General features: G+C 45.7%; 1 protein-coding gene across 2 annotated transcripts in view; it reads right to left on the bottom strand.

Moving 5' to 3' along the window:
* Window positions 1-573: 573 nt before the first annotated feature.
* The window catches only part of setd6 (SET domain containing 6, protein lysine methyltransferase), a 53,255-nt gene continuing 27,666 nt past the window's right edge, over window positions 574-26,162 (bottom strand). For both annotated transcript variants that reach the window (XM_078211159.1, XM_078211158.1), the window contains 7 exons: window positions 7,302-7,446; window positions 4,000-4,141; window positions 3,162-3,356; window positions 1,982-2,108; window positions 1,679-1,859; window positions 1,453-1,595; window positions 574-919 (listed from right to left, as the gene is read on the bottom strand). In XM_078211159.1, the coding sequence (XP_078067285.1) occupies window positions 617-919; window positions 1,453-1,595; window positions 1,679-1,859; window positions 1,982-2,108; window positions 3,162-3,356; window positions 4,000-4,141; window positions 7,302-7,446 (1,236 nt within the window). In that variant the 3' untranslated portion in view covers window positions 574-616. The remainder of the gene's footprint in view (window positions 920-1,452; window positions 1,596-1,678; window positions 1,860-1,981; window positions 2,109-3,161; window positions 3,357-3,999; window positions 4,142-7,301; window positions 7,447-26,162) is intronic.

Here is a 26,162-nt window from a genome sequence, read left to right as displayed (position 1 = left end):
TTATCTACACATCTTGGGACACTTAAGGACAATTCAGCGTGGCAAATCAACTTCCCACTTTTCCATTAGTAGCTTCCTCGTCTGTACTGCTTCTTGTCTAATTGAATGGTGGAACAACACCTGTTGTATAACCAGTTTTGAACATTTCTAAAGCAGTTAAGAGCAATGACTTATAGTTAAGTGTTAAATGATGGTTAATGTATGGGAACCGGTTGAGACTGAAAAAACACTTTCAGATCCTTGCATGCCAGTGAGCAAATTCCCACATGCTGGATTCAAAGAATTGAAAGGACCGTGATGCTTGTTGTCCGTGGCATTAACTGAAACAATCTTCCACTTTGCCTGAGAGACTGAGAAATGGGAGTGGTACCACAAGCCCTTGATTAAATGTTTTTAATTGTGATTCTTTTTCCTGGAACCAAGCACAGTACCATTGGATGGGTGAAAGTGCAGCATAGAGAAAATTTCCAATGGAAATAGTAAGCATGTAACTGAATCCTTCACCTGGAGAATCTTATCTGGTTGAAAACAGAGGACCTTATGGGTGATAAGTCAAATAATAACAATTTCAGCAAGAATATAAAAACAGGATTTTATTCCTTAGGTGCTGGTGGTGTTATTCCGTGAGCATCAGCAGTTGATGCAAAATCATCTTCTGTGCATATCGGACCTGCAGGGAGTCGCGTTCTCGTTTACTGAGCTGCTGGTAGGTCTCCTTATTCGCCAAGGTGGCTTCCTCTTCTTTTAGTCCTGAGCTGTAGGATTTTAGTCGCATTGTCACAGTGTTACGCAGAAGTTGCTTCCAAGCAGGCTTCAGTTTGGGTATTACTGCATTGTCAAGGCTAGACAGATCCTCTTCCTCATCTTCATCATTATTGGCCTTGTATTCTTCAAATTCCTCCATTGACATGCTGAGGACCTGCGTGACAAAGGATAACCCCAATGAGTCTTAGGGCTGAGATAGCAAAGTGCCTAAAAGCTGCAAAATCAACTGAATTCACCAAATGATCTAGTAAAGTAGGCACATTTGGATCTAATGCTCCTCTTTGAAAGATCTATTATTTAGTTCCACTACTAGCAATGTTTTGTGTCTCTAAGTTATCTCCTTTTGAAAGATATTGATTCTGCTTACACTACCCTTTCAGGCAATGCATTCCAGATAACTTGCTCAGTAAAATTGTTTCTCATTTCACCTCTGCTTCTTTTGCTGTGTATGGGGCCTCTGTGGTTACTGGCATGAGTAAATGATAATTATCAGAACTCTTCATCTTGAATGTGCGTTAAATCTCCCCTTAATTGAGCTTTAGTCATCACTAATATCACCCACAAGATGACACTAGAAATACATTAATCATGCTGTTCACCCTACTGGGGACAACCAAATGGATGATAATCACACTGAGCATCGCCACACAATACAAAATGCTGAACTTGTCAGGAGTGTGTTCTCACCTTCAGTGTACCATACAGTTCCTCATCCGTCAGGACTCCTTCCTGGCCAATCACAAAATCCCCCTCCTCTCCAACTATCTCCAATTTGGTCAGGAATTCCCACTTTTCCAGCAGTAGCTTCCTCTCCTCCTCTGTCTGCACAGCTTAAAACACAAAGAACATTCGTGTCATATCTCTCCAAGCTTCAGACTCCCACTCTGGCTGGTTACATTGCTCCAAAACCAACCTTGCAAGGCAGCATCATACATCATCTGCATTCGGATAACCATGGCTTCATGTGTGTTGCTAGGATACGGTTCAGTGAAACCATACATATGCAGGAGTTGCCAGTTAGCGAGCTGACCATATGTGTTAAATATCTCTTCACCTTTACTGATCTTTCTAATGGATACCATTTTCAAACAGTCCTGTAAATGCAAGAGTAGAAATAACACAGGAAATATACCTTGCTATCATTACAGAAAATATAGCAACATCCAAAATCCCCCTCCTATCCCATACCTCATATTATGTCCCCTCCAATACTCACTGGTGCAAAGTCTAAACGTGCATTATGATTGGTCACATGATTCAAGATGTCTGCCATTGGCACCATCATGGGAGGCTTTGGGGTTTCATCGTCATCATCGGTTTCATCATCCTCGGGTTCTTGAAAACTGCAGGAATAAAACCCAACCTCAGACCACATATACCTCACTCTGGATCATCATCCTCCTATAGTGAGGTAGCAGCACGCAAAGATTTCCCCGTGCAAGCCATTCCTGCAACCTTCAGTGCAGCGCTGGAGGACACCTGGAGGAGCATCACATCCACAGGCCAAATGTTAGTTTAAAGTTTATTTATTAGTGTCACAAGTAGACTTACATTAACAACACTGCAATGAAAAATGTGCCTACCGTACAAGATCATTCTCGGATTATGAAGCCTAGGGCTTTGGTGGGGTGGGTGAGTGGGCTGGCAAAGCTGGTGCACACCAGCGTGGGGTTGAGGAGGACACACTCCTCCAGGGAAATACAATGGGGAGTGATATTACCAGCACTGGCCTCACAGTGGGCAGTGCCAAGAGCAGAGATCTGTGTATACGCAATGGCACCCTCTGCTATGAGCTGGTGGGTTTCTGTGAGCTTAGGCCCCACCTCCTGCTGGCAGAAAACAGACCTTGCTTCATTTTTCTGCTGTGTGTGTTAGATTGGATTTTTAACTCGCCCAAAATATGGGCTACATTGTTTTCATGCTCATTTAGCACTTAGAATATTTTTGGCAAGATCACCCCCAATGCATTTTCTTGAATCAGGACTCCAATAAACTCCACCATCTATCCAGTCCACAATGTGTGTTAAAGGGCTAAGCGGCCAATTCCCATACAATACTGCACTGAATTCTCACAATCTCTATACACACAAGCAGGTTGTTCTCCTTATTCGCTGAATGTAAGCATTTACTGTATCTCTAAATGTGACTTGAGGCAGGGAGACTTAACAGTTCCACAATCAGCCTCGTTCCAAACAATCTCATCCCAGTGACCACTATTTAGATGCAAAGTCACACAGTAAGTGCTGGAAGGTTATTCAAACAACAAGACGGCATCACAGACCAATTCAATTCAACGAGTGTCCAAGAAGGACTTCCTCCCCAGCAGAAAGCCTGGCTGGTTTTCCTCTCTGAATTTCTGAGGGATGGTTCCATGTTGAGTGGAGTCATACACTCACCTGTATGCCATAATAAATGCCACCAGCTTCTTGTAAAGGTCCAGGGTGTGTTTTTGGGGGTTGAAGGTGTTGAGGTGAGAATTCATGAAGGGTAACACTATGCTGTTATATTCCTCTTCAATGTTGAGCAGATCTTTTTCAACTGCCAGCGCTACTCCTGTGCCCAATAATAGGCGGTTCCTCTCCTCCTCAGACCTGTGTAAAAAAAAATAAAACCAGAGTTATTCATGTCTGAACTGGCTCCCCTCCCATTCCATTCCCTTTAAGGTGCAACATTCACTGAGGAGCAGATCTGCAATAGAAGCTGCCCAACTGGCCAAGCTAATGATTGTTGACATTGAAATAGAGTTGAGCCCAATCCTGATACTTGGTTTATATTTACACAAACTGATTCCTGTTACAATCATCTTGAACTTCATCTGCTTAGAAATCCATCGCCTCTCCCTACCACCTAAAGTCTGATACCCCACCACTCTCAATATACGTTTGAGATAAATAGTTCTGCTGTGAACGAAAGGTTACTACTACTTCTTGTATAGATATCCGGTACATCGCCACTATGCCAGGGCCCAGACCATGCAGTGGGCAGCAGAGGGCTAGTCGAGCAGGGATGATACAGAGTTAGGGATAGACAAGAGGATCAAAGGGAGATTGAGGGTCAGGGTCTGAGGTCGAGTTCTGAGGTTTCCTTTGATAATGTCAATCTGTGTAGGATCTTAATATTTGTCCCTGTTGACTTAGCTCAGTTGGTTAAAGAGACGAGTACAGTGTCTGAGCCTTAGGAGGAAGAAATGTGACTGATTTAAGCCCCTCACTGTTTGTTAAAAGAATCCCTTACCAAAACATTGGGTGGTGCAGGCTGCTGAAGTCAGGCCAGAGTGAGAAGTAAGATTTCCAAGGGGACTCACTGCTTGTGATCTCAAACATCATGGAAAGCAGGAGTGGCACCCACCCCGATGGGCTTTCCAATGCTGCCTCTTCTGAAAACAAGACATCCAACAGAAAATAAAGCAATCATAGCAAGCCCGATATATATCTTCACATAAACATGCCTGGTCTTATTCTCCAGGTTTGAGGCACATCACCCCAGCTGAGGCACATCACCTCTGCCCGCTCCGCGGCCTCTCTCCCTGCGGCCCTGCTCCTTCTTTCCGTTCTGCTAACTTTTAACAGTAGTTTATGTTTTCATTCATTTCTGAGATGTGGATGTCGCTGGCTAGTTCAGCATTTATTACCCATCTCTAATTGCCCTTCAGAAGGTGGTGTGGGTTGCCTCTTGAACCGCTGCAGTACGCGTGATGTAGGTACACCCACAGTGTTGTTAGGGAGGGAGTTTTAGGGTTTTGACCCAGTGAAGGAACGGCAATACATTTCCAAGTCAGGATATTGAGTAGCTTGGATGGGAACGTCCAGGTGGTGGTGTTCCCCTGTGTCTGCTGCCCTTGTCCTTCTAGATAGTAGAGGTCATGGGTTTGGAAGGCACTGTCTAAGGCACCTTGCTGAGTTCCTGCAGTGCATCTTGTAGATGTTACATATGGCTACCACTGTTCAACGGTGGTAAACTGATTGAATGTTTTGTGGATGGGGTAGCAATCAAGTGGGCTGGTTTGTCCTGGATGGTGTCAAGCTTCTTGTATTGTTGGAGCCAAACCCATCCAGGCAAGTGGAGAGTATTCCGTCACAAAGGATATGGGCGGAAGGATGAGGCTATGGAGTTGGATGATCAGCCATGATCATAATGAATGGTGAGCAGGCTCGAAGGGCCGAATGGTCTACTCCTATTTTCTATGTTTGTCCTGAATGTATCGAGCTTCTTGAGTGTTGTTGGAGCTCTGCTCATCCAGGCAAGTGGTGAGCATTCAATCACACTCCTGACTTGTGCCTTGTGGACAGGCTTTGAGTCGTCAGGACATGAGTTACTCACTGCATAATTCCCAGCCTCTGATCTGTTCTTGTAGCCAGTTAGTTCAGTTCAGTTTCTGATCGATGGTAACCCCCCAGGATCTTCAGAGAGGGGAATTCAGCAATGATAATGCCACTGAATGTTAAGGGGAGAATATTAAGTTCTCTCTTATTGGAGATGGTCATTGTGTGGCACAAATGTTACTTTCCATTTATCAGCCTATGCCTGAATATTGTCCAGATCTTTGATTTATTGTCACATGTATTGGGATACAGTGATAAGGATTGTTTCTTGCACACTATACAGACAAAGCATAAAATTCATAGAGTACATAGGGGAGAAGGGAAGAGTGCAGAATATAGTGTTACAGTCATGAGGTGAGTGTAGAGAAAGAGCAGTTTAATAAGAGGTCCATTCAAAAGGGAAGAACAGCAGGGAAGAAGCTATGCTTGAGTCGGTTGGTGTGTGATCTCAGACTTTTGTATCTTTTTCCTGACGGAATAAGGTGGAAGAAAATACATCCAGGATGCGTGGAATCCTTTATTATGCTGGCTGCTTTTCCAAGGCAGCAGGAAGTGTAGACAGAGTCAAACACAGACTGAGCCAGTATCTTAGGATTTGTACATAGTAATGAACATTGTACAATCATCAGCTTCTGACCTTGCGATGGAAGGAAGGTCCTTGATGGAGCAGCTAAAGACAGTTGGGCCTAGGACACTACCCTGGGGGAACTCCTGCAGTGATGTCTAGAGCTGAGATGATTGACCTCCAACTATCTTAACCATCTTTCTTTGTGACAGGTATGACTGCAACCAGTGGAGAGTTTTCCTCCTGATTCCCATTTTGCTAGGGGTCCTTGATGCCACACTCGGTCAAATGCTGCCTTAATGTTAAGGGCAGTCACTCTCACCTCACAAATTCAAGTTTTTTTCTAACAATGAACCAAGGTTATAATGAGGTCAGGAGCTGAGTGGCCCTTGTAGAATCCAAACTGAGTGACAGTGAGTAAGCGTCACTTGACAGCAATGTCAACAACACTTTCCACCACTTTGTCTAAGTTTAAGAATAGCCTGACAGTGCAGTAATTAGTTGGATTAGATTTGTCCTGCTTTCTAAGGACAGGACGTACCTGGGCCATTTACTGCTTTATCAGGTAGGGGAAGTAGTGCTTCATTAGCCGAGGATGAGTATGTGGTAATCAGCAAAAGGCCCATGTTTGACCTGATGCCATGATATTTCGTGGGTACGAGGGTCAATGTTGAGGACTCCCATGGCCACTCCTTGCTGACTGTATACCACTGTGCTACTTGGTAGATATGTTCTGCCAGTGGAATAGGACAGGACATACCCAGGGATAGTTGATAGTCTGGAGTGTGTCTGGAAGGCAAGTATGATTATGTCAGGGTATTATGACCAAGTCTGTGGGACAGCTCCAATAATCTTGGCACAAGTTCCCAGATATTAATGATGACTTTGCCAGGTCAACAGGGTTAACCTGATGTCTAAGAGAATTATGTCTGTTTTATTCACATCAGACTACTTTTGTAAGGGTTTGATATGACAGAGTGGCTTGATTAGCTATTTCAAAGGGCAATTAGGAGTCAACCACATGACCGAATACAGACCAGATCAGGTGACAATGGCAGATTGCCTTCCATAAAGGTCAATAAAGAACCAGATGGACTTTTACAACAAAATGATAGCTTTGTGATCACCATTACTGATACTAACTTAATTCAAGATTTACTTAATTGAGTTTAAATTCCTCAGCTACCATGTTGGGATTTAAATTCACAGATCAGAATTACCAGCAACATAACCCTGAATACACTGTTTCAATAATAACCTTCGAAAGAATGGAGGAGACTCCAGGGCTATGGGAAAAGAGCAGGACAGTAGAACTAACTGGATAGTTGTTTTAAACTGCTGGTACAGATCAATGGGCTAAATGGATAAAATGTAGACTTTTTTCCCCCATTCTCCCTCCTTCACCTGTGGTCGTTGACCAATTCCAAGAACCAAACAGCCACATCTGAACCTGCACAGAGGCTACAAGAGATCAAAGAGTAGGAGCTCCAGCTGACTTCCCCCTCACAGCCCCCAGGCACTGAGGCCAATGATAAAATCGAGGACATTTCAGCAGCCTCTATATGTTTCAGGATCACACCAGACAGCATATGTATATATTTACATACACACACCTGCCACATCACCAACACGCTTGTTGGACACCTTACCTTTCTTCAGAAGGTCACTGATAGTCGTTGTGTGCTGGCTCAGCACTGCTGATCTGGGAACAGAGAACAGCAACTCTCCCTCTTCAATCTCATCTTTTGCCACGAGGCCATAATCTGCCACCGTGCCCTCCTTACTCACACAAACCTGAGTGAGAACGAAGAAACATAAACAATAGAGTGCAAACCACACAACAAATGCACCACAAATGATCATTATTTAAAAGATGCAGTTGAGGGATAGAAATCAGTGAATCACTGAGGATTAAAACTAGGGTCAATAGCGGTGATTATAAATATAAAATAATTGGTAAAAGAACCGGAGGGGAAATGTTGTCATGACCTGGGTCATATAATCTGAAAGGATAGTGGAATCAGAAACCAGCATCACTTTCTACAGGAAGAGAACAGTCTCGACTCGACAATCACCAGGCAAAACTGTTCTCTTCCTGTTGGGGAGCACTTCAGCGGTCACGGGCATTTGGCCTCTGATATTCGGGTAAGCGTTCTCCAAGGCAGCCTTCGCGACACACGACGGCACAGAGTCGCTGAGCAGAAACTGATAGCCAAGTTCCACACACACGAGGACGGCCTCAACCGGGATATTGGGTTCATGTCGCACTATTTGTAATCCCCACAGCTTGCCTGGACCTGCAGAGTCTCACTGGCTGTCCTGTCTGGAGACAATACACATCTCTTTATGTCTTGATGCTCTCTCCACTCACATTGTTTGTATCTTAAAGACTTGATTAGCTGTAAGTATTCGCATCCCAACCATTATTCATGTAAATTGAGCTTGTGTCTTTATATGCCCTGTTTGTGAACAGAATTCCCACTCACCTGAAAAAGGGGCTTAAGACTCCGAAAGCTTATGTGGCTTTTGCTACCAAATAAACCTGTTGGACTTTAACCTGGTGTTGTTAAACTTCTTAATCTGAAACAAGGACAGAGGATGCTGGAAAAGTTCAGCAGATTGTAGAGCATCTGATATATATCTAACACATTCTCCCCCTCTTTAGTAAAAGAATCAAAATGTTAACTCTGTTTCTTTCTCTCCAGATGCTGCCAGACCTGCTGAACTTTTCCAGCAGCCTTGGTTCTTGTTGTAATTAATCAGGTGGCTAGTTAGAACTGTGCAGTACTGTCAGCAGAAGATGGCTCAGGGTTTTTTGCTAATACAGAGTCCAGTTCTACTGCTTCTAGAGCACTAAACTTAGGGAGCTTGGTGAGTGAGGGAATTGGTGAGTGAGGGAAGAAATGTTGTTCGTTTTTTTAAAAAATGGTCCAAGAGAAGGAGCAGGAGACAATGACATCAGAGAACCAGTAATTAGGGGGCATTCAATAAATAAATAAATCAACAAGCCTAACTAGATTCTAAAAGAGAAAATTGAGTTTTTTTAAGATTATGGATGGGCAGTTGAAACTTGTTCTTGCACCATGTGGGAACTTCAGGACAATTCATATGTTTCTGGGGAACCATGTGTGTAGGAAGTGTCTCCAGCTGCTTCAGCATAAACTCTGTTTCCGAGCTTGAGCAACAGTTGGGGTCACTGCAGAGCATCAGGGAGAATGAGAATTTCCTGGTACTTTCCAGGTGGTCATGATGTGGAGATGCCGGCGTTGGACTGGGGTAAACACAGTAAGAAGTTTAACAACACCAGGTTAAAGTCCAACAGGTTTATTTGGTAGCAAAAGCCACACAAGCTTTCGAGGCTCTGAGCCCCTTCTTCAGGTGAGTGGGAATTCCCACTCACCTGAAGAAGGGGCTCAGAGCCTCGAAAGCTTGTGTGGCTTTTGCTACCAAATAAACCTGTTGGACTTTAACCTGGTGTTGTTAAACTTCTTACTGTACTTTCCAGGTGGCCACTGCACAAGCCAGGAGTGCTCAGGATAGTAGATAGTAAAGTAGGAAGAGACAGGAAATCTGCAGTGTGTGTGCCACTCTCAAACTGGTACTCAGCGTCGGTGATTACTGGAAGTGACCATACCTTAAAGGAGTGCAGTCAGACCATGGGAACAATGGACAAAGGAGTGCACAGGCGAAATAAAAATGCAGTCATTACAGGAGATTCCATGGTTGGGGGACAGACAGACAATTTGTTAACTGTCATTGCAGTCTCACATGGTGTATGGTGCCAGGGTAAAGGACATCACAGAGAGTGCAGAATATTTTGCAGGGGGAAGGGAGTGAGCCATGTGGCCAAACGGGCCACCTAAAATGGCGATTTGTAAAGCACTCTGGGACAATTGGGCAAGAACTAAAACAACAGCCTAAAAGACAGAGATAAACAGGCTGCAGCTCAGACGACTGAATACACAGGATATGGGCCATCTCCAAGACAAAAGGGACTTTCTAGTCAAACTGGGTTGTTTACCAGACATAGGGGCACCGTAATCCCTTATTTGGGAGGGAGGTGTGTGTCCTATGTGCCTCCAGCACCTACAGACATGTTGGGGACACACCCAGAGATTGGTGTGGCAGCAGCACCCGATTGGATTTTATCGATCAGGGTGACGATGGCCAAAAGAGGCGCGAAAACCAACGGGGTATAAAGGGTGCTGCGCAACCAAGAATCACTCTCTCTCTGACCCCACGAACGAGCTACAACAATGGTGACCATCGCCAGCAACTACAGATAAAGGCCAATATCTGCCTGGGTACTTGCCAGTCACTCAAAGTTAAGTCAAGGTCTAGTATTGGACTTGAACTTTAGTATTTTCCTGTAAGATAACTTATTGTTGGTTGGGTGGGTGATTATTGATTGTGTGTTTAAATAAATATTGTTGTACTAACAAGAAGTCTACTCACAATTCTTTGTCCACCGTATAAGGGTTAAAACAGACTGTGCAGCAGGCACAACAAATTGGCGATTCTGGTGGGACATCAACAAGAAGTAACTTTGTTGCTCCGATATCGAATCCCACAGAACCTAATACTCCTGGAGATTTAGCCTGAGCCCGAATTAAGACGGCAAATGCCCCACATGATGGCCAGGATTTCAAGTAAATTGAAGGGAGTGAAAGATCTATATTGAATGATTATTTAAAACTCAGAGCCAACAGGTGTAAACTCCTTATTAGACAAATTACTGCTTTCGGGAATTGTCATTGTGCATGCAATGTTACTAACAAGGAAGATAGGAAAACTCCATAGGTTTACATTAGAATCCGGAGGGATTAGGACTGGAACATAGCCCAAAGCCGTACCCTCAGTCCGATCAACTCCCTATCCCTTGTCGTTGAATATAGAATGGCAGGAAACAGGACAGAGACAGAGAAGTGTCCCATATGGGAAACAAAAATCAGAGAATACATTAAGAAGAAAGGGTGGCCCCTATGGGCAGAATCTTGTGCCAATACTGAGACAGGACCGGGATCCCTCGGGCAGAAGTATTGGGACGATCTGAGGAAAGTTCAGGGAAAACGGGCAGACAAATGTGAGAAAGTGACTGCGATTGTGAGCTGCTTAGGACAGCTGCTAGGAACAGAAAAGGAATTAAACACAGTTCTTAAGGAACTGGAGGAATCGAAGCAGGCACAGGAGGAAAAGGAGGAGGAGATTAAGAAACTAAAGGAACAGCAGCCGGAGAGGATAGAGCAAATAAGAGCCGAAAAGGACAGAGAGGGAGATGAATTAAAGAGAACCAACCAGGCAAATGTATTACATCTGGGCAATTTTCAAACCCAGTATGGGAGAGCCTACCAAGACACCCAGCGCACTGTCTTGGCGAAAGGTGAAGCCGAGCGGGCGGTAGCACGATTGGAAGCTAAGTGCACTGATCTGCAGGTGGTAATAAAAGCGCTACAACAAGCCAGTAAAGAACAGAGACAGGCAACCACTGACCACTCCAAATGCCAGCGAGAAATTTCACGGCTGGAATCCCTATTATCGGTTCAGAACGGATTTATGTGTACCTTCGGGGCAGTAGAGGAAGAGGAGAGAGAGAATGCGGACTGGGAGAGTTAATGGAGAATGCTAAACTTTATGTTACACGAACCGAGGATTAGGGTCCATCACCATCTTTCCCAGCTGCGCCCCCAGATTCACCTCCAGTACCGATGCACCCAGTGATGACTGAATGTCGGGTAGGAGAGTCTCAGGGCTCAGCTGTTACAAACACGACCCCGTTTACGGTGGCACAATTGGCTGAAATCGCAAATAAAATCACAACCTTTGAGCCATCGGCTGACCCACACAGTTTCTTTGAGGATGTTAGGCAGCAAAAGATAATGCATGGGCTAGATGAAAGGGAAGAGGTGAAGCTGATAGTCATGTGCTTAAGCAAGTCTGTACGGTCTGCCCTGCCAACCCCTCAAAATGTCAGGAAAGGAACCTTAAAAGAAATTAAGAAAGCGATATTGACTGCGGTAGGGTTTAATAAAGGGGATCCTGTAGACGGGTTAAATAAATGTAGACAGAGGAAAGGGGAACATCCGACTGCCTTTGCCGGTCGTTTATGGATCCACTTCACGGGAGTATATGGGGAATTAGATCGGGCTATTTAAATGAGACTGATTCATCTAAATGGGCTCGGACATTAGTATCGCACACCACAGAGGAAGGCAAGAAAGCTAATTTTGACCCCGCAGAGACCACACACAATGAAGCATGGATTCTCTGACGGTTAGCTCGAGTCTGGGAACAGGAAGTTCAGGGACCCCCAACGTCATAGTCAGAAAGGGAGGCAAGAAGCTTCCGATGAGGGCTAGCCAGGGTCCATTATGGAGAAACGAGGGTAGAGGGGATCCCCAACACCAGAGAGGTACAGCTCCACCTTACACAGCAGCCCCGGAGAGAGATAGAGGGACATGTTTTAATTGCGGGCAGCCAGGACACTTCGCCCGAGATTGTAGGAGACCCCCACCACCATATACACAGTCCCTGAGACCACCGGTTCCACCAGTAGGCCAGCTCCTAGGTACAAGAGACAGCACCGCCCACTATCGATAGAAGGTCCCAGTCACCCCATGCATACCGTAAGCTCTAGCCCACCACTATATCCAACTGTCCTCGCCTATGGAACCCTAGATTGACGGTGTCCGGCCTCCCTAACCTGGGTCTGTCGCACCAGGTGGGATAGCGTAGGGAGACCCCTAGTTAACAGAGAGGTAGAAGGCCATCTCGTAGAATTCCTTTGGGATACCAGAGGCTCCTGAACTACCCTGAATGTATCAAAATTAAAGACAGACATCCCTTGGCCAACTACAGGCACAATCACACTCAGTGGATTCACAGGACACATGCAGGAGGGACACATTACAGCTCCTGTACAGGTCCGCCTAGGTAACATGGCGTGAGACCATCCGGTGGTGTTAGTTGACCTTCCCCCAAATTCTGAACACATTCTTGGGTCCGATTATATGAATAAATGTAATCTTTCATTTGATCCAGCTAATCAATGCATTTGGCAGATGGCTACAATTAGCAGAGCGCCATCAATCATTCCATTCGGGACATATGCTAATAGGGTTAGCACAATAGGGGAATTCTGGTTTGATCCCTTAACGATTAGCAGTGATCCAGCCATCAGGGAGGTGCTTCAAAGAAACAATGGGGTGTTTGCGCAGCATAAACATGATTGTGGTCAGATACCTGGGGAGGTGTTAATTGAAGGGCTGGACCCGAAACCACAGAGACAATACGGTTTCCCCAGACAGGCAGAGGGGGAGGTGGCCAAAGTAATTGATAGTCTATTACAACAGGGGGTGTTGAGATGAGTGACGTCCACAAATAATACACCGATATGGCCCGTGAAAAAGGCAGGCGGTTCATGGAGGTTAACGATCGATTATCGGGAATTAAATAAGGTTACCCCACTCACGGCTCCCACAGTAGCTACAAGCCCCGTCGCCATGAAGAGACAGGGAGCCCAGGCAAAGTTTTTCACGGTACTGGATATCAGTAACGGCTTCTGGTCCATCCCTTTAAATCGGTCTTGCCACTACAAGTTCGCCTTTACCTTCCAGGGATAGCAATACACTTGGAATTGCCTACCACAGGGTTTCCATAATTCCCCGTCCATCTTCCACAGGCGACTAGCTACCAGACTAGAAAAGTTTTCCCGACCCGAGTGCTTGGTCCAATATGTAGATGATTTATTGTTACAGACTAACACCAAAGAGGAGCGTGTAACATTGCTGGATGAATTACTCGCACTGCTCCGTTCACTAGGCTGCAAAGTCAACCCGAAAAAGACCCAAATTTTGCAACCCAAGGTTATGTACCTGGGTACAGTGATTACCCATGGGAAGAGGGAGATTGAACAGAAAAGGATAGAATCATAGAAAGAATCATAGAAACCCTACAATGCAGAAGGAGGCCATTCGGCCCATCGAGTCTGTACCGACCACAATCCCACCCAGGCCCTACCCCCACATATTTTACCCGCTAATCCCTCTAACTTACACATCCCAGGACTCTAAGGGGCAATTTTTAACCTGGCCAATCAACCTAACCCGCACATCTTTGGACTGTGGGAGGAAACCGGAGCACCCGGAGGAAACCCACGCAGACACGAGGAGAATGTGCAAACTCCACACAGACAGTGACCCGAGCCGGGAATCGAACCCGGGACCCTGGAGCTGTGAAGCAGCAGTGCTAACCACTGTGCTACCGTGCCGCCCCATAGACTCCATAGAGCACCTCCCACTGCCCCGGGGTGTGAGTGCCCTCCGATCTTTCCTAGGTCTAGTCGGGTACTGTCGGAACCAGAGACGGCTTCGCCACCAAGGCAGCCCCACTTTCCGAATTGCTAAAGAAAAACGCGGCCTGGAAGTGGACTGCACAGCACACAGCTGCAGTAACCGATTTAAAGCGGCCTTCGCCACAGCGCCAGCCTTACTAGTCCCTGACCCAGATCTACCATACGCCTTAGAGGTTGCAGCCACCGACCACACACTTTCAGCAGTATTATTACAAGAAAGACATGGTAGACCAGGCCCAGTAGCCTGTGCCTCTCGAATATTGGACCCAGTCGGACAAGGCTTCTCTGGGTGCGAACAACACTTGCTCGTGGTATTTTGGGCTGTGCAGCATTTTGCCTATATCACCGGACTGAACCCAATAACCGTTCTCACAGAACACACCCCAACCCAGCTTCTGCTCGATGGCCGCCTTAAAGACGGCTCAGTAAGCCAGGTCCGCGCTGTCTGTTGGACACGACTACTGCAGGGTAGGGACATCACCATAAAGCGAACCAAAGTGCCCACATTCCTGGCAGATAATTTAAATTATGGGGGAGATCCGCATGAGTGTCAGGTTATAGCCACAAAGGACCCCACATGTCCGTTTATCCCAGAACAACAGGAGACACGGTCAGGGGCGAAACAGTCACCCACCCAACGGACAGACTCAGCCATGAGAATTTATGTAAACGGCTCATCCACCATAGAGGATGGGACCAGAATCACAGGATGTCACATTTATGTGCAAAATCAACAGGGACAGCCACTGATAGAACTCACTCTCAAACTACCCAGCCAATTGAGTGCTCAAGCTGCCGAACTAGCAGCAGTCACATACATAGTGAGTCACCCAGATTTATTTCCAACCCCGCCAACATACACTCCGATAGCATGACTGAGTTCCTACCATTATGGACAGCCAGAGGTTTCGTCTCTGCGGACGGAAAGCCCCTACCGTCAGCCCCCTTATTAAAATATGTTTTGCAGGTCACCAAAGGGCGCACATATGGAATTATTAAAGTTAGAAGCCACCACAGGACCTTCCCACCTGGCAACTGCAAGGCCGATGCATTAACTAAGGCCGGTGTCCGTATGAGACAGTTTTGGCAGCCACCTGTAGGAGCGCAAGTAAACACTGCGGCCATCTGCCAAACTAATATAGCCGACCTGGTCCAGGCTCAATGCACCGACAGTTCCCTAAAACAAATTTTAGAAGGAGTCCAACCAGCCCCATATGAGAAATGGAAGGACAAAATACAGATTCAGGATGGTTTGATATTAAAGGCAGGCACGTACATAGTCCCTACACAGGACAGAAATCAGCTCATCTACCAGTACCATGACGGACATGGCCATCAGGGCATAGAGACAACAACCGAGCGATTAAAAGAATTATGTTGGTGGCCCGAACTGCACGATGACGTTGCCCATTATATCGGCAATTGTTTAATTTGTGCCCAGAACAACCCCGATAGGTATGCCAGGAAAGCGGAGCTAAGGCACACACGCCCAGTGGAAGGCCCCTGGACAAATCTCCAAATTGATAATATCGGCCCACTGCCGCCATGTAGGAATGGATTTAAATACGTCCTGGTTATAATAGACACTTTCACCAAATAGGTTGAGGCATTTCCCACGAGATCCAACACAGCTAAGGCCACCGCAAAGATATTAGCCCAGCAGGTGTTTACACGATGGGGTCTTCCCCGCAGCATAGAGTCCGACCAAGGGACACATTTCACCGGGTGGGTGATGCAGAACATTATGGCTATGTTTGGCATCAAGCAGAAATTCCATATCGCCGACCATCCACAATCCAGTGGAATCGTAGAGCGCTGAACGCTAAAAGGGATCATTAGAAAGACAGTGCAGCAAAAGAACACAACATGGGATACAGTACTTCCCTTTGCCCTCATGGTGGTACGCAACACTGTTTCCAGTTCTACTGGGTTCAGCCCCCACACATTAATAACTGGCCGACCTAGGAGGGGAGCTGAATACTTATTTGGGTTTGACTTAACTGAGCTGCTATCAGCGCTCACCCACAAGAAAGCCGTCCAGCAGATAACCGAAAACATTAAAGCAGCCCAGTTAGCCACGGCTGTCCGATTAGAAGTGAAAAGAAACAGAGCAAGGCATATTTCGATAAAAGGGTACACCCGGTAGAATATACAGTTGGCCAGCAGGTAATGATTTCCCTCTACAACCCCAGTTCTTTCTTAGCCCCGAGATATGCAGGTCCGCACACCATCGCCAACAAAATAAGCCCCTCAGTGTATAAGGTCCTGATCACCAACGGGAAAATTGGTTGGTTCCACGTCAAGAGCTTACGGGACTCAGAATAATCACTTCCACCATCTCACAGTAGAGATAGGGGAGGATGACACTCAGCGACCGGAACAGCCTCACCCAGGAAATGTATTTCCCCGGACACCTTCTCATCCATTTTCAGGTTCAGACCAGACCCTTACCCCGACCACACTACAGTCAAGAGCCTCGTCCACATCTGAAGTGCCCCTAGGGGTACTAATCGACCCAGACATAACAGGAGACTTGCGCACCCGAGAGCACTGGCGCAACTCACCAGATATCGGCCCTCGCAGCATTATGGATTCTCCTATAAACATAAACCAAAACAGCCCCAGACCCAACAGTGAGGCCCTGACTAAATGACACTGGGTTATTTTGATGGGGATACCGATGCTGTATCCCCCACCTGGGTAAGGGACCAGACACACAGATTGATTAGAATGGGAGACAAGGATAAAGGACCCCCGAACCCAGATCCAAATACAGACCCCACAGTGCAGTCCAACGAACAGACACAAGTATGGAGGCCAGGTGAGGAGGTAATGATGGAGCCCCATGAGACAAATGATTCAGAGGATGAGTCTCTGTTGGGCAATTTGTTAACGAAAATGCTGAATGAAGGAATCTAAGGTGCTCCAGATGATGAAATTCAGCCTACAATGCAGACCAGTGCAAGATATAAGAATCTCTGATGGAAGCAGCCGCTCAAAACCCCTCAACCTGCAGGTCCACCTTGACCGACCGACAGTAAAATGTCCATGGTTAAGTACAACCAACTCATTCCCATACTATTTACATATTGCTAGTACGATTAACCGGGATATTTACACAGTCCAAAGCCGTGCTCTTTGGTCACCTCTCTTCAGTTAAGACCGATCATTAAGGCGACTGTGCTAAATTTTAAAATCGTCAAGGCGACTGGCTACATTTTAAATTCTTAGAGGCACTTGTGCTAAATTTTAAATGCATTCCGCCTTCAAACGCCACGACACTCATGGAACGGACACCTCTTCAGGTCATTTCAGACTGACTTCAGTGCTATTCGAATCCCTAGGGCTAATGGTGACTGCTGCTAGAATAAAACAGGCCGCCTTGATTTTGCTGGCCAGTTAAACAAGCTCTTTTCCGACCACTCCACGACTTGTCTATTTATCGATCTGAACAAAAATTTGCTCGGCAGTGGTTCACAATTAGAAAAAAAAACTACGACTCGCAAACGGCAATCGATATATCCGGGTCCTCCTGACCACACCACTGTCGATAGTGTTCCAAACAAAAAGGGCGGGGGGGGGGCATGGACAGTTTAAATACATGTAGATACATCAAATGTTAGATGCGATAACAGCAGAAATTACATTGATCTCCTCAGGATAACGACAAAGATGCAACCTAGGCTCTACCTCATCGGACTCATCATCTGGATAAGCACGCAGAACACCCCAAGCAAGATGAACTTTTGGTATCCCGGTTATTCATGGTTTGTCCCACCTGACGCGGAGGAATGTGAGGATGGCGTGTTATGGGTGCATCCCGATAAGAGTATAATGTTTGAGTGTAACAACAGCGGCTGATGTACAAAAAACCAAATGGCAGTTCAACTGAATGTTATCTGAGTGGCACCGTAGCAGGGGATTGGTGGGGATTTTCAAATAATGGGTGCCCCGAAATTGGATGTCTGGCCAACAGCCCAGAAAAAGGATTGGAGCTCGGGCAGCGGTGCCCCGGGACACTCATAGAGAGGAACTTTGCATTGTATGAAATAAGAACTGGGCCGAAGTCAACCCCAAAACCATCCCACACGATTTGCCCTGAAGCCACCCCCGGACCACAGAATGGATTGATACTAAAACACACAGGGAAAACCCTTTATGACAACATCCACCACGAATTGGTACTTGTGGTGGTGGATATAGCTGGGACCCAACTGCCAGAGTGGTGCTCTCCCCAATTTAAGAGATTATACCTCCACTTGACTCGCAGACTGTTAGGACGGAAGATAGGAATGGACGAAAGTCAGGAAAGATCCAAGAGGGAGTTAGTCAATGACATGGCCACAGCATATGGGGCAGAAGTAGCAACCATCAACGCCCTTGATTTAGCCAACCTGGACAATAAACTTAGGATTCTGACCCAACAGGTTAAACAAACACTAAGTTCCATCAATGAGGACAATCAGCAAGATGCTGAAGGGGAACTGACTGGGAACGCGGCCAGCAGCCACATGGTAGCTGTGTTAGAAGGACACGCCAAGACAATCAAATTATCAGAGAAAAATTAGAGGATGATGACCGACAACAGAACCGGACTTTATGTAGTGCGTATGGACAATGGATGACAGAACAGCTAAGGGAAAACCTAGAGCAGGTACCCAGTGGACAGGTTCCGTCTTGGATTAGTGACGAACAGATGGAACACCTATTTATGGGTAAGAAACACCCCAAGTTATCTGGCTGCCAGATGCGACAGTTGACCACAGTCTGGTTCAATGACGACTGCAAAGGGATTCCAGGGAAAGCCCTGGGAATGATATTAGGGCTCCCCATGACCCGGGTTGGACTGAGGGTTTTTGAAGTGGAAAATATAGGGACTATCCATGAGGATATCTGGATAGGGTACGACGGCACTTTACCGTACGCATTTGAGAAAGAAGGGAGGCTCATCGGCACTACTCTGGACAGATGTCAGCAAACTGACGAAATAATCGCATGCCCGTACCCAGTTTACTTAAATGAGCATGCACTGTGTGGCTTCAGAACAAACACTAGCCTAAATTGCTCAGTAGAAGCTCGTAGCCTGGACACAGACATAACCCGGGTGGCTTACAAAGAAAAAAGAACAGTACAGCACAGGAAACAGGCCCTTCGGCCCTCCAAGCCTGTGCCGCTCATTGGTCCAACTAGACCATTCGTTTGTATCCCTCCATTCCCAGACTGCTCATGTGACTATCCAGGTAAGTCTTAAACGATGCCAGCGTGTCTGCCTCCACCACCCTACTTGGCAGCGCATTCCAGGCCCCCACCACTCTCTGTGTAAAAAACGTTCCTCTGATATCGGAGTTATACCTCACCCCTCTCACCTTGAGCCCGTGACCCCTCGTGATCGTCACCTCCAACCTGGGAAAAAGCTTCCCACTGTTCACCCTATCTATGCCCTTCATAATTTTGTACACCTCTATTAGGTCTCCCCTCATTCTCCGTCTTTCCAGGGAGAACAAGCCCAGTTTACCCAATCTCTCCTCATAGCTAAGACCCTCCATACCAACATCCTGGTAAACCTTCTCTGCACTCTCTCTAAAGCCTCCACATCCTTCTGGTAGTGTGGCGACCAGAACTGGACGCAGTATTCCAAATGTGGCCTAACCAGCGTCCTATACAGCTGCATCATCAGATTCCAGCTTTTATACTCTATACCCCATCCTATAAAGGCAAGCATACCATAAGCCACACAGTGCATGCTCATTTAAGTAAACTGGGTACGGGCATGTGATTATTTCGTCAGTTTGCTGACATCTGTCCAGAGTAGTGCCTATGAGCCTCCCTTCTTTCTCCACTGCGTACGGTAGAGAGCAGGGAGATACTGTCTCACCACCTCCCTGAAACAATATCAGTATGATGCGACACATTGTAACATTACTAACACTACATTCTGCATCAAACCAGACATACCAGCCAGGGTGGGCCTCATTCAACTAATAGACATCCATAAGAGGGAGAGGGTAGATTTGAATGCCACTGACGAGCTCCGACAGACTCTAGGGGAGTACCATGAGAAATATGACACAAGCCTAAAACCCCTGCCGGAGGAGTTGAACTAGATTCGGGTAAAATTGGCTACAGCCCACAGAACCGTGACCAAAGTAATACAGCAGACCCAAGAGGTGAAAAGGGGAATTAAAGAAATTAATTCCCTCCTGGTGGAATGACCTTTGGAACTGAAGCTCAAACATCCAAATCCATCCATTTGTTCGGGTGGCGGTATTACTGATTTTGTTCACCTGGTATATCTAATCATCCTCACAGTCCAATTCAGCCGATGGAAAAAGAGGATCACCCGGAGGCAGGATGTTGGGTTCGCCCTTGAACCACAGTCCCCTCTAATTCAGTAGAGCAATGCTTACAGGAAGCCTGTCATTTTGCGATTTGTACTAACGAACAGTTGGAAATCCTACTATCGAAATGTGCCTTGGATTTGCAAATACTTTATTGTAATGTTTGTTTGAATGTTTTGGTTTGTAATTAGCTTATTGTAATAATGGTGTTTAGAACATGTGGTTGTTTGTATTTGTAGAGTGTCGCTGTCTGTAGCTTCTGGAATGTAAATATGTTGTAGGGATGTATTATTACTGTGCATGCCAATGCCTGGGCCTTGCTGGACTGTTGAGTGACTGGGGACATCCTGACAGATATTGGTCCTGAGTATGTGATCCTGTATATGGTCCTGATGTACGTGATGACGCTTCGCGTTCAAGATCAACAGGAGGGACTGTGGACAAATGGGTCACCTAAAAATGGCGATGTGTAAAGCACTCTGGGACAATTGGGCAAGAACTAAAACAACAGGCTGCAGCCTAAAAGACAGAGATAAACAGGCTGCAACCCAGACGAGTGAATACACAGGATATGGGCCATTTCCAGGACAAAGGGGACTTTCTGGTCAAACTGGGTTGTTTACCAGACGTAGAGGCACCTTCACCCCTTATTTGGGAGGGGGATGTGTGTCCGACGTGCCCCCAGCACCTACAGACATGGCCATTGGGGACACACCTAGAGATTGGTGTGGCAGCACCCAATTGGACTTTATCGATCAGGGTGATCAAGTCCTGATCGATTGATTGGCAATGGCCAAAAGGGGTGCGAAAACCAACGGGTTTAAAAGGTGCTGCACAACCAAGAATCTCGCTCTCTCTCTCTGACCCATGAATGAGCTACAACAACGGTGACCATCGCCAGCAACGACCAGCACGAGGAGAGCCAGCACACCCGAGAAGGAAGGAAGACCAGAGCCAGAGTGCCAGACCAGACCAAAGGACCAGACTATGCAGAGGACTACAGAGACCAGCGCACAGATAAAGACCAATATCTGCTTGGGTACTTGCCAGTCACGCAATGTTAGTCAAGGTCTAGTATTGGACTTGAACTTTAGTATTTCTGTAAGATAACTTATTGTTGGTTGGGTGGGTGATTATTGATTGTGTGTTTAAATATTGTTGTACTAACAAGAAGTCGACTCGCAATTTTTTGTCCACCATATAAGAGTTAAAACAGACTGTGCGGCAGGCACAACAGCCAGAAGTTGTGGTCCACATTGATAACAAAAGAGGACAAGTATTAAGATCCTACAGTCAAACTTTTAGGAGCTATGGAAGAAGTTAAAAAAGTAGAACATTGAGGGCAATAATCTCTGGATTACTTCCAATTCCATGCACCAGAATGTATAGAAATAAGATAGGGAGGATCAATGTGTGGCCAGAAGCATGGTACAGAGGAATGACAGCTTCAGATTCTTTGGGAATTGGGACCAGTTCTGGGACAAGAGGCATCTATTCAAAGGGGTGAATTGCAGCTCAACAGGATCAAGGCCTCTGCAGGAAATTAACTCATGTAATTGGGAAGGGTTTAAAATAAAATTAGGGGGGGGGGGGTTTCTAACACAAATTATAGGTGTAGAAAAGAGGAAATGGATGCATAAGGAGTGTAAATGTTAGATGGTACTATTTCTATCTCTTGTACTACGTCAGATAGCAGATGAATAACTACAAAGAATAGAAAGACAGGTTGAATACTCATGTACATAAACGCACTGTATTTTGATGAATAAGACTGGTGAGCTACAAATATAAATAGCCATATGGGAATATTATGTAGAGGCAAATAACAGAGAAGTGACTTTTAAAGAGAAACACTGGGTGCTTAATATTCACAGATGTTCAGACAATACAGGGAAAGGGGAAAGAGAAAGGTGGGATGCTGATTAGGAACGACATTGTCATGTTGGAAAGAAGGGATGTCTTTGAGGAGGCAAGGACAGAATCCAATTGGTTTCAGCTGCATAACGGGCAAGGGTTTCCCTGCTGGGGGTATTCCATTCTACAAACCAGCAGGGAAATCCCATATGTATGCGAAGTATAAAGTGGTGATGCTGGGGGACTTTTAATTACTCAAATACCTATTGGAATAATGGTGGAGATAAGGATCAAGTGGGATGGGGGGATCTCTGACATGTTCAGGAGAACTTCCTTGATCATTATGTTCTTGGCCCAACTACAAAGCAGGCATTGTTACATAGATACATAGAACAGTACAGCACAGAACAGGCCCTTCGGCCCACGATGTTGTGCCAAGCTTTATCTGAAACCAAGATCAAGCTATCCCACTCCCTATCATCCTGGTGTGCTCCATGTGCCTATCCAATAACCGCTTAAATGTTCCTAAAGTGTCTGACTCCACTATCACTGCGGGCAGTCCATTCCACACCCCAACCACTCGCTGCGTAAAGAACCTACCTCTGACATCCTTCCTATATCTCCCACCACGAACCCTATAGTTATGCCCCCTTGTAATAGCTCCATCCACCAGAGGAAATAGTCTTTGAACGTTCACTCTATCTATCCCCTTCATCATTTTATAAACCTCTATTAAGTCTCCCCTCAGCCTCCTCCGCTCCAGAGAGAACAGCCCTAGCTCCCTCAACCTTTCCTCATAAGACCTACCCTCCAAACCAGGCAGCATCCTGGTAAATCTCCTCTGCACTCTTTCCAGCGCTTCCACATCCTTCTTATAGTGAGGTGACCAGAACTGCACAATATTCCAAATGTGGTCTCACCAAGGTCCTGTACAGTTGCAGCATAACCCCACGGCTCTTAAACTCCAACCCCCTGTTAATAAAAGCTAACACACTATAGGCCTTCTTCACAGCTCTATCCACTTGAGTGGCAACCTTTAGAGATCTGTGGATATGGACCCCAAGATCTCTCTGTTCCTCCACAGTTTTCAGAACCCTACCTTTGACCCTGTAATCCACATTTAAATTAGTCCTACCAAAATGAATCACCTCACATTTATCAGGGTTAAACTCCATTTGCCATTTTTCAGCCCAGCTTTGCATCCTATCTATGTCTCTTTGCAGCCCACAACAACCCTCCACCTCATCCACTACTCCACCAATCTTGGTGTCATCAGCAAATTTACTGATCCACCCTTCAGCCCCTCCTCTAAGTCATTAATAAAAATCACAAAGAGCAGAGGACCAAGCACTGATCCCTGTGGCACTCCGCTAGCAACCTGCCTCGAATCCGAAAATTTTCCATCCACCACCACCCTCTGTCTTCGATCAGACAGCCAGTTACCTATCCAATCGGCCAACGTTCCCTCTATCCCACACCTCCTCGCTTTCATCATAAGCCGACCATGGGGGTCCTTATCAAACGCCTTATTAAAATCCATGTATATGACATCAACTGCCCTACCTTCATCAACACACTTAGTTACCTCCTCAAAAAATTCAATTAAATTTGTGAGGCACGACTATCCCGGATTAATCCGCATCTTTCTAAATGGTCGTAAATCCCATCCCTAAGGACCTTTTCCATCAATTTACCAACCACCGAAGTAAGACTAACCGGTCTATAATTACCAGGGTCATTTCTATTCCCTTTCTTAAACAGAGGAACAACATTCGCCATTCTCCAGTCCTCTGGCACCATCCCCGTGGACAGTGAGGACCCAAAGATCAAAGCCAAAGGCTCTGCAATCTCATCCCTTGCCTCCCAAAGAATCCTAGGATATATTTCATCAGGCCCAGGGGACTTATCGACCTTCAGTTTATTCAAAACTGCCAGGACATCCTCCCTCCGAACATCTATTTCCTCCAGCCTATTAGCCTGTAACACCTTCTCTTCCTCAAGAACATGGCCCCTCTCCTTGGTGAACACTGAAGAAAAGTATTCATTCATCACCTCGCCTATCTCTACTGACTCCATACACAAGTTCCCACTACTGTCCTTGACCGGCCCTAACCTCACCCTGGTCATTCTTTTATTCCTCGCATAAGAGTAAAAAGCCTTGGGGTTTTCCTTGATCCGACCCGCCAAGGACTTCTCATGGCCCCTCCTAGCTCTCCTAAGCCCCTTTTTCAGCTCGTTCCTTGTTGGATCAGGTGCTGGAGGCAATACTTGGGTAAAAGTCATCATCATATCAAATTTAGATCAGTAATAAATTTGAATGATTCTATATAATATTAACAATTAGTAATAAGAGCAAGGATCAATATGAAGTAGGACTTCTGAATTGTGTGATGATACTGTGCTATTAATATATTTAATGTTTAAGGAGAGACTGCGTTAAGATTCAAAGTTTTGTTACAGGTAGTTGGTTTATCTGGCGGGAATACAGCAGAAGCTGAAAAGCAGGATAATTAATCATTTTGGCCATGTAAGTGCTTATTTAGCAGAAGGCGTAATGAGCTTTTCTTTACCAAAGAAGAGGAGCCTTGGGGTGTTATCTTGATTAAAGTAATGGAAAGGTGAGTTAGGTATACAGGGTCTTTTGGTCATGTGACACTAATGGGAAGAGCTAGTTTTGTAGCTGAGAAAAGCAGCTTTTGTGTTCAGTTGCTGGAGAGGGCTGTTTAAAGATAGAAACCTATAAAACCTCTCTGGAAGCTCCAAAGCTGTTAACCCAAGTCAAGTAAGAAGTCTCACAACACCAGGTTAAAGTCCAACAGGTTTATTTGGTAGCAAATACCATAAGCTTTCGGAGCGCTGCCCCTTCGTCAGATGGAGTGAAAATCTGTCTAACCGAGTGAAAATCCATCTGACGAAGGGGCAGCACTCCGAAAGCTTATGGTATTTGCTACCAAATAAACCTGTTGGACTTTAACCTGGTGTTGTGAGACTTCTTACTGTGCTTACCCCAGTCCAACGCCGGCATCTCCACATCATAACTCAAGTCAAAGCAAGTATGTTTGGATTTCCTAACCATTTTTAAAGTGGGGTTCAAGTCTATGAGAGAAATGTTGCTTAATTGGAACTGAATAGTAATAAGTTTGAAGTTAATAGTTTGTTCGGCCCTCCAAGCCTGCGCCGATCATGATCCTACCTAAACTAAAACCGTATGCACTTACGGAGTACATATCCTTCCATTTTCATCCTATTCGTGTATTCGTCTAGGTGCCCTTAAATGCCGCTATCATACCTGCTCCCACCTCATCCCGTTCAAGACATTCACCACCCTCTGTGTAAAAAAAACTTGCATGTCTCCTTTAAACTTTTCCCCACGCACCTTAAACCTATGTTCCCTAGTACTTGACTTTTCTATCCTACGAAAGAGCACCTGACTATCCACTCTGTCCATGCCATTCATAACCTTGTAAACCTCCATCAGGTTGCCCGCTGAACCTCCGTCGTTCCAGTGAGAACAAACCGAGTTTATCCAACCTCTCCTCATAGCTAATACCCTCCAGACCAGGCAACATCCTGGTAAACCTCTTCTGTACCCTCTCCAAAGCATCCACATCCTTCTGGTAGTGTGGTGACCAGAATTGTACACAATATTCCAAATGAGGCCTGACTAAGGTTCTGTACAGCTGCAGTATGACCTGCCAATTTTTATACTCAATGCCCCGACCAATGAAGGCAAGCACACTTTTGCCTTCTTGACTACCTTATCCACCTGTGATGCCACTTTCAGTGATCGGTGGACATGTACACCCAGATCCTTTTCAGTTTCTTTCCATGTTTAAAGATTGTTCAATGGTTAAGAGTTAAATTGTTTCATTTTGTTAGCTTTACATAAACTGTGCTATGAATAAAGCATGTTTTGGCAAAAGATCCCGAATTTGTCAGTGGAAATATTCCTGAACCGAAGCATCCTA

This window comes from Mustelus asterias, chromosome 4 (genome assembly GCF_964213995.1).
Source record: "Mustelus asterias chromosome 4, sMusAst1.hap1.1, whole genome shotgun sequence".
In the NCBI taxonomy this organism is placed as follows: domain Eukaryota; kingdom Metazoa; phylum Chordata; class Chondrichthyes; order Carcharhiniformes; family Triakidae; genus Mustelus; species Mustelus asterias.
Note: the sequence above shows the minus strand (reverse complement) of the source record. Positions and strands in the feature narration are given on the sequence as shown.